The sequence below is a fragment of the Saccopteryx bilineata genome, chromosome 6 (assembly GCF_036850765.1).
Source record: "Saccopteryx bilineata isolate mSacBil1 chromosome 6, mSacBil1_pri_phased_curated, whole genome shotgun sequence".
In the NCBI taxonomy this organism is placed as follows: domain Eukaryota; kingdom Metazoa; phylum Chordata; class Mammalia; order Chiroptera; family Emballonuridae; genus Saccopteryx; species Saccopteryx bilineata.
In genome coordinates, this window is record NC_089495.1 from 128,110,154 (window position 1) to 128,118,401 (window position 8,248).

The 8,248-nt window shown below is 51.4% G+C and overlaps 1 protein-coding gene and 1 non-coding gene across 2 annotated transcripts; one reads left to right on the forward strand and one right to left on the reverse strand.

The window, feature by feature from the left end:
* Positions 1-14: 14 nt before the first annotated feature.
* ANAPC11 (anaphase promoting complex subunit 11) lies at positions 15-5,888 on the forward strand. Its single transcript, XM_066235270.1, has 3 exons — positions 15-79; positions 575-694; positions 5,606-5,888. Exons 2-3 carry the CDS (start codon positions 586-588, stop codon positions 5,749-5,751), a joined length of 255 nt encoding a protein of 84 aa, XP_066091367.1. The 5' UTR covers positions 15-79; positions 575-585; the 3' UTR covers positions 5,752-5,888.
* Positions 2,276-2,379, reverse strand: LOC136309767 (U6 spliceosomal RNA). The gene has a single exon (XR_010726413.1). It is a non-coding gene; the product is annotated as a U6 spliceosomal RNA (small nuclear RNA).
* Positions 5,889-8,248: the final 2,360 nt, after the last annotated feature.

Here is an 8,248-nt window from a genome sequence, read left to right on the forward strand (position 1 = left end):
GGAGCGGTCGCTGATTGGCTGAGGCCCCAGGGTGGCGCGTGCGCGCTGGGGCTCGATGCTCGACTGGCGCAGTTGCCAGGTGCCCGGCCGCAATCGCGGTCAATTTTTTACCTTCTTGCGCGGGCGCCAGCGCTGCCAACTGAAGGCGGGCGGGGCTGCGCTTAATCAAGTTGGCCCGGGTGTGAGGGCGCGGGGCGGGGCTCGGCGCCTTTCCCGCCCCTAACCTCGGCCGACCCTTTGCGGGTGGCAGTTCCCTGGGTGAACTCCTAGCGAGCTAACTTAGTTTCTTCCTCGGTCGCCCCAAGGCCGTCCTGTGCTGTGTGGCACGTTTGTGCAGTTATTTCCGGAAGTCAGCGCGCCTTTTGGCCGTCTTTCAGGTGCCCGAGTGCTTGGCGAGCCTCTGCGGTGCCCGGTGTTCTCACGGGCAACCCTGGCCTTAGTCGTCCTTGCCTCTCTCGGCGGCTAAAGAGGTTTCTCAGAGCGAACCCTCTGGCTCGGGCAGCACTCTTGCCTGGTGCCTAAATGCTGTAGCTTCGCAGACTCAGCAGCAAGCGATTTCTTCCCCCATCGGCAGGCTCCACCGCCATGAAGGTGAAGATTAAGTGCTGGAACGGCGTGGCCACTTGGCTGTGGGTGGCCAACGACGAGAACTGCGGCATCTGTCGGATGGCCTTCAATGGCTGCTGCCCGGACTGTGAGTGCCCCCTGTGCTTCCCCGGCCGTGGCGTCTCCCCAGAAACACTCGTACATAGTCCCTGGGTTTTGGTGTTCCTTTCTTCAAATAACGTTGGCAGAAAAAAGGCAGGAGGTTTGGGTCCACGTTTGTGTCAAGACATCACCAAACGTTTTTTAAGGAAAAATAGCGCAGCCTGTTATCGTCATCAGACTCGGCTCGGAAACAGATGGGACAAAGAGATGCGTTACAAGTTGTTATTCGAAAATTCTTAAACAAAAAGTGGAATTTTGTAAGGACACTCACCCCTTCCAGCACGCAGAGTAACCATGAGTCAAGTTTCCGTGTTCGCCTCACGGTTTTGCGGAATCGCTTTCAAGTAATTGATGAACAGGACGCCTCACCTCACTCACTTCACCAGTGTGTCTAATTTACCGCGGACTTTTTTTAATGATATTCCTCAGTGTCACCGCCCACTCCTAGTCCCGGTGCATATTTCTCCAGTTGTCCCCAGTGTCTCCTTATTCTTGGGTGGACTGAGCCAGGACTCCACATTTGATTGCTCTGCCCCTTTGCTGTTTAACCTGGTAGTCCTCCCACCTCTCCTTTTCAGACATCAGTTTCCTTTAGGAAACTGATATGTTTGTTATCTTGCACAATGCCTACCATCAGGTTTTATTGAATTTCTTCCCTGTGGTTCCTTTGGTTCCCCAGTCTGTGTATTTAGATCAAAAGCAGGTTTTTGTACCTATGAATTGAGTTTTTAGTCAGACCCAAGTGAACATAAAGCAGAAGCAAGGGTCAGCGCTTTGCCTAGGGGACAAGGGTGGTCCCAAGAGGAAAGTGAGTTTTGGGGCTACCCAGGTGCTCCTCACTGTCATGTATATAACCAGGCCTTTTTTGTGGGCTAGGTGAGTGCCCAGAATAATAAGCTTTGCTTTTTACAATGAAATGCAAACCATCACTGAATTTTAGTGCAAATGCTATTTTATTCTAGACTTAATCTTCCTATCTGTCTTGGTTCAAAGAAAATTTTGTCACCTACAAGTTAATCTACCCTGATCTAATCCAGCAGACAGGACCTTAACTTTGGGAAGTCATTGATTGGCTCTACTTGATCAGGTGTTACTTAATGAGAATAGCCAAGGCATAAAGTCTGGTTTTATTTTATCAATTTTTTTATTTTTTAAATACAGAATGCTTCATGAATTTTTTTTTTTTTTTTTGTATTTTTCCGAAGCTGGAAACAGGGAGAGACAGTCAGACAGACTCCCGCATGCGCCCGACCGGGATCCACCCGGCACGCCCACCAGGGGCGAAGCTCTGCCCACCAGGGGGCGATGCTCTGCCCCTCTGGGGCATCGCCCTGCCGCGACCAGAGCCACTGCAGCGCCCGGGGCAGAGGCCGAGGAGCCATCCCCAGTGCCCAGGCCATCCTTCGCTCCAATGGAGCCTTGGCTGCGGGAGGGGAAGAGAGAGACAGAGAGGAAGGAGGGGAGGGGGCGGAGAAGCAAATGGACGCCTCTCCTATGTGCCCTGGCCGGGAATCGAACCCGGGTCCCCCGCACACCAGGCCGACGCTCTACCGCTGAGCCAACCGGCCAGGGCCCAGAATGCTTCATGAATTTATGTGTCATCCTTGTGCAGGAGCCACGCTAATCTCTGTGTTTTCCTAATTTTAGTATTTGTGCTACCAAAGTGAACACTTATTTAATCTCTTTTAAATTGGGTTTCCCAAGGGTACCACAGAGGAGGAGGAGCCTGAGGGGGCAAATACTTGCAACTTTCTAAGCAACAGATTGTTACCTTCTGTTTTTTTTTAGAGAGAGGCAGAGAGAGAGAGAGAAGGGGGAGGAGCAGAAAGCATCAACTCCCATATGTGCCTTGACCAGGTAAGCCCAGGGTTTTGAACTGGCAGCCTCAGCATTCCCAGGTCGACACTTCATCCACTGTGCCACCACAGGTCAGGCCAGATTGTTACCTTCTAAGAAGAAAAGTCCTCAAAGCAATTTTGTGATGGTGCCCTTGGGCAATGTGGGCATGTGAGCCTATATGTTAAAGATGGCACCAGTGGGCCCTGGCCAGTTGGCTCAGCGGTAGAGCGTCGGCCTGGCGTGCGGGGGTCCCGAGTTCGATTCCCGGCCACGGCACATAGGAGAGGTGCCCATTTGCTTCTCCACACCCCCCCCCCTTCCTCTCTGTCTCTCTCTTCCCCTCCCACAGCCAAGACTCCATTGGAGCGGACATGGCCCGGGCGCTGGGGATGGCTCCTTGGCCTCTGCCCCAGGCGCTAGAGTGGCTCTGGTTGTGGCAGAGCGACGCCCCGGAGGGGCAGAGCATCGCCCCCTGGTGGGCAGAGCTTCGCCCCTGGTGGGCGTGCTGGGTGGATCCCGGTCGGGCGCATGCGGGAGTCTGTCTGACTGTCTCTCCCCGTTTCCAGCTTCAGAAAAAAAAAAAAAAAAAAAAAGATGGCACCAGTGGCATGCAGAGCCCAGGGGCACCATCCCAGCCCAGTCTGTGTCTGGGCCTCTCTGTGTTCTCTGCCTCCTGACTGAGGAGAGTAGGGGCTTTAGAGTCTGATCTTTGGAACTGCTAGTGAGCCATTTGTGGCCTAACCTGTGTGCTGAGGTTTCTGGTTCGAAACTGGGCTTGCCTGGTTAAGGCACATATGGGAATTGATGCTTCCTGTTCTTCTCCCCTTCCCCCTCCTCCCTCTCCCATTCTCTCTCTCTCCCTCCCTCCCCCCTCCCCTCCCTCTTTAAAATGAATTTTTAAAAAAAGTGAGCCAGTTGTGATGTGCAAGGCAATTAACAAGCCTAAGGTGTACTGTCTTTTCTTTTTAGTGAAAGAAGGGGAGATAGACTCCCATATGCACCTGGACTATGATCCACCCGGCAACACCTGTCTGGGGCCGATGCTTGAATCAGCTGAGCTCTATTCAGCACCTGAGACCAATGCTTGGATCAGTTGAGCACTGGCTGCAAGAAGGGAAGAGAGAGAGAAGGGGAAGAGGGAGAGGAAAAGAAGCAGATGGTAGCTTCTCATGCGTGCCCTGACCAGGGATTGAACCTGGGATCTCTACATGCTGGGCTGATGTTCTATCCACTAAACAACTGGCCAGGGCCTATTTTAAGATTTTATTTATTGCCTGACCAGGCAGTGGCGCAGTGGATAGAGTGTCAGACTGGGACGCGGAGGACTCAGGTTCGAAACACCGAAGTCACTGGCTTGAGCACGGACTCACTAGCTTGAGTGTGGGGTCATAGATATGACCCCATGGTTGCTGGCTTGAAGCCCAAAGGTCACTAGCTTAAGCAAGGGATCATGCACTCTGCTATAGCCCCGCAGTCAAGGCACATGAGAAAGAATCAATGAACAGCTAAGGTGCCACACAAAGAATAGATGCTTCTCATCCCTCTCCCTTTCTGTCTGCCTGTCCCTCTCTGACTCTGTCTCTGGAAAAAAAAAATTTTTTTTTAAATGAGGCAGAGGGGAGGGACTGGCAGATAGGATGGGAGAGAGATGAGAAGCTTCAACTCATTGCGGCACTTTAGTTATTCACTGATTACTTTCTCATACATGCCTGGTGATGTGGGGGGCCTCCAACTGAGCCAGTGACCCCTTGCTCAAGCCAGCTACCTTGGGCTCAAGCTGGTGAGCCTGCACTGAAGGCAAGGACCTCAGCATTTTGAACCTGGGTCTTCAGCATCCCAGGTCAGTGCTCTATCCATTGTGCTACCACCTGGTCAGGCAGATTTTATTTATTGATTTCAGAGAGAGGAGAGAGAGAAATCAGGGTGGAGGGAAGAGTGGGAAACATCAACTCATAGTAGTTGCTTCTCGTATGTGCCTTGACTGAGCAAGCCCTGGGTTTCGAACTGGCAACCTCAGCATTCTGGATCAATCCTTTATCCATTGTGCCACCACAGGTCAGGCCTAAGGTGCTTTCTGTACAGAGTAAGTGGCACTAGGTTTCTCTTGCTAAAATGAAACTCCTGCAGAAAACCCAGAACAGCTAAGACTAATAAATCTACTCCATGTCCCAGAGGGCTGTGGGAGTGAGAGTGTTGTTGAGAGGTGTTTTAATTAAAAAGGATTTTCATTAAGACACTAGCAAGCCTGACCAGGCGGTGGCGCAGTGGATGGAGTGTCAGACTGGGATGCAGAGGACCCAGGTTCGAGACCCCGAGGTCACCAGCTTGAGCGCAGGCTCATCTGGTTTGAGCAAAGCTCACCAGCTATGGTCACTCCCTCCTGTGAAGCCAGGCCTTAAACACCAGTGTCCCCAACACACTCCCATGTATTACACTGGACCCCTGCTGCCTAGGGAAAGAACCTTCTAGGTCCTAAGGTCCCAGCCTCTATCTTTTCATCAAGAATAGCTCCTGCCTGACCTGTGGTGGCGCAGTGGATGGAGTGTCGACCTGGAATGCTGAGGTCGCCGGTTCAAAACCCCAGGCTTGCCTGGTCAAGGCACATATGGGAGTTGATGCTTCCTGCTCCTTCCCCCTTCTCTCTCTCCTCTCTTTCTAAAAATGAATACATAAAAAAACTTAAAAAGAAAAAGAATAGCTCCTACTCAGCTGTGTGAAACAGTCATGTTACAACCCTGGCATCATGGGTCAAGTGGCTGAGCTGCAGTGTATCTGCTGATGGGCCCAGACCCTGGAAGGCTAGCAGTTGGGAAATGTGGGCCAGGCCAGAGCTCTTCCTGCCACTGAACCCCCGTGAGCTTTTCTCACCAGGTGGGGGTTACACAGAACTTCAAATGGGATGGCCTTGCTGCACAATCGTGACTCCTAAAATCCTGTCTTCTCTGAGAGGCCCTGGCCACCCTGGGCACTGATGCCTAGTGCCCTGGGGTCCAGGTTTTGGTCCCACCTGGCTTGTCACATGCTCTGTATGACCCACATCTCTTGTGTCCCTGTTCAGGTAAAGTGCCAGGCGATGACTGCCCACTGGTGTGGGGCCAGTGCTCCCACTGTTTCCACATGCACTGCATCCTCAAGTGGCTGAATGCGCAGCAGGTGCAGCAGCACTGCCCCATGTGCCGTCAGGAGTGGAAGTTCAAGGAGTGAGCTACGCCGCACACATGGCCCTCCCAGGTGGCCATGACAGAGTGAAACAAGGACTGGAGCTGTGTTGTTTTTTTAGTCATAATGTTGACAAGTTTTATTTAATAAGTAACTCATTAAACTGCCTGAGTTTTGCTGGAGGCCTCTGGTTGTCTGTTTTCTTGGTGCTGACATAGCCTTAGTGTGTATGGATATGAAAACTCTCATGAATAAACATGTCTGTGGTGCTGCTGAGGCATGAGTCACAACTCTGGGAGGCAAAGAAGCACGGGATCAGCTGGAAGAGCTGGGGATAGCAGTGACTGGCTCTGGGGCTGGAAGGGTCCAGAGGTGCAATGGCCCTGGGCTATGTTCCTGCCAACAGGGGAAGCGAAGGAACCATGGTACAGAGGCCTGTGGCCTATCCACCAGCTTCTCACCTGATAGAATCCAGACTGGTTTGCAGTATCCTGGCTGGGCATAGCTGACAGCTACTGGCCACGATTCCTCTTGCCAGAAGGCTGTCCCAGAGCCAGGTGCCAGCTGTTCTGAGACAGGCTATGCGCTGAAGCTGTAATGAGCTATGAGGATGCGATGGGGGTCTGTCTGAACTCTCTTGCTCAAATGAAAGGTCAGCTCCTCATTAAGGCTGTGACTTAACCTAGCATAGTGATCCATGTCCTTGATATCAGGCTGTGTCCCCAGGTGTTTGAAGGCCTCCCTCACCTAGGGAAGGACAGCCCTTAGGAGGCTCCTTTGGACCCCTTTGCTCCCCCACAGCTCTTGTGGTGGGGGTGGCTCCTGGTGGGCAACGCTCCCAGCCTCAGGAGTCTGGGGCAGCAGCTAGGTGGAGACTATTGTAGGCTGCATGTTCCTGTGAGCTGCAATGAGGCCCTTGACACTGACTCCTCCAGTCCTTTCTGTTTGCCTAGTGCAGTGGTTCTCAAAATTTTTGAAGTTGGGCCTGACCTGTGGTAGTGCAGTGGATAAAGCATCGACCTGGAAATGCTGAGGTCGCCGGTTCGAAACCCTGGGCTTGCCTGGTTAAGGCACATATGGGAGTTGATGCTTCCAGCTCCTCCCCCTCTCCTCTCTCTCTGTCCCTCTCTGTCTCTCCCTCTCCTCTCAAAAATGAATAAATAAAAAATAAAATAGGCCCTGGCCGGTTGGCTCAGCGGTGGAGTGTCGGCCTGGCATGCGGGTGACCCGGGTTCGTTCCCGGCCGGGGCACATGGGGGGGGGGGGCGCCCATTTGCTTCTCCACCCCCCCTCCTTCCTCTCTCTCTCTCTTCCCCTCCCGCAGCGGAGGCTCCATTGGAGCGAAGATGGCCCGTGGCTGGGGATGGCTCCTTGGCCTCTGCCCCGGGCGCTGGAGTGGCTCTGGTTGCTGCAGAGCGGAGCATCGCCCCTGGTGGGTGTGCGGGGTGGATCCCGGTCGGGCGCATGCGGGAGTCTGTCTGACTGTCTCTCCCCGTTTCCAGCTTCGGGGTGGGGGGGGGGAGCTGTTAAAAATAAATAAATAAAATAAAATTTGAAAAAAATTTTTTTGAAGTTGGGGCGCACTTAAAATCCTACAAATAGCCTGACCTGTGGTGGTGCAGTGGATAAAGCGTCGACCTGGAAATGCTGAGGTCACCGGTTCAAATCCCTGGGCTTGCCTGGTTAAGGCATATATGGGAGTTGATGCTTCCAGCTCCTCCCTCCTTCTGTCTCTCTCTTCTCTCTCTGTCTCTCTCTCTCTCCCTCTCTCTCTCCTTTCTAAAAATGAATAAATAAATAAAAATTTAAAAAAAAAAGAATTTCACAATGTAAAAAAAAAAAAAATCCTACAAATAATTGTAGATGCACTATATACAAATTTCTGAGAAATATAATAATTAAGTCAAATATTAAAGAAAAAAATAAATCCAAGCGTGCTTTTATGGTAATTAAATTAAATAAATACGACAAAATTAAATTTATTCTGACATTAAAAAACATTTTTGTTACATATTTTGGGTTATACTTTTTAGAATTTGTAAAGGGTTAAAAAATTAAAAAACAACAGCCTGACCAGGCGGTGGCGCAGTGGATAGAGCGTTGGACTGGGATGCGGAAGTACCCAGGTTCGAGACTCCGAGGTCGCGCGCAGGCTCATCTGGCTTGAGCAAAGAGCTCGCCAGCTTGGACCCAAGGTCGCTGGCTCCAGCAAGGGGTTACTCGGTCTGCTGAAGGCCCACGGTCAAGGCACATGTGAGAAAGCAATCAATGAACAACTAAGAAGTCGCAACGCGCAACGAGAAACTGATGATTGATGCTTCTCATCTCTCTCTGTTCCTGTCTGTCTGTCCCTGTCTATCTCTGCCTCTGTTAAAAAAAAAAAAAAAAAATTAAAAAACAACAAAAAAGTTATCTTTTAAATTTTATTTATTCATTTTAGAGAGGAGAGAGAGAGGGAGAGAGAGAGACAGAGAGAGAGGAGAGAGACGGGGGAGGAGCTGGAAGCATCAACTCCCATATGTTCCTTGACTAGGCAAGCCCA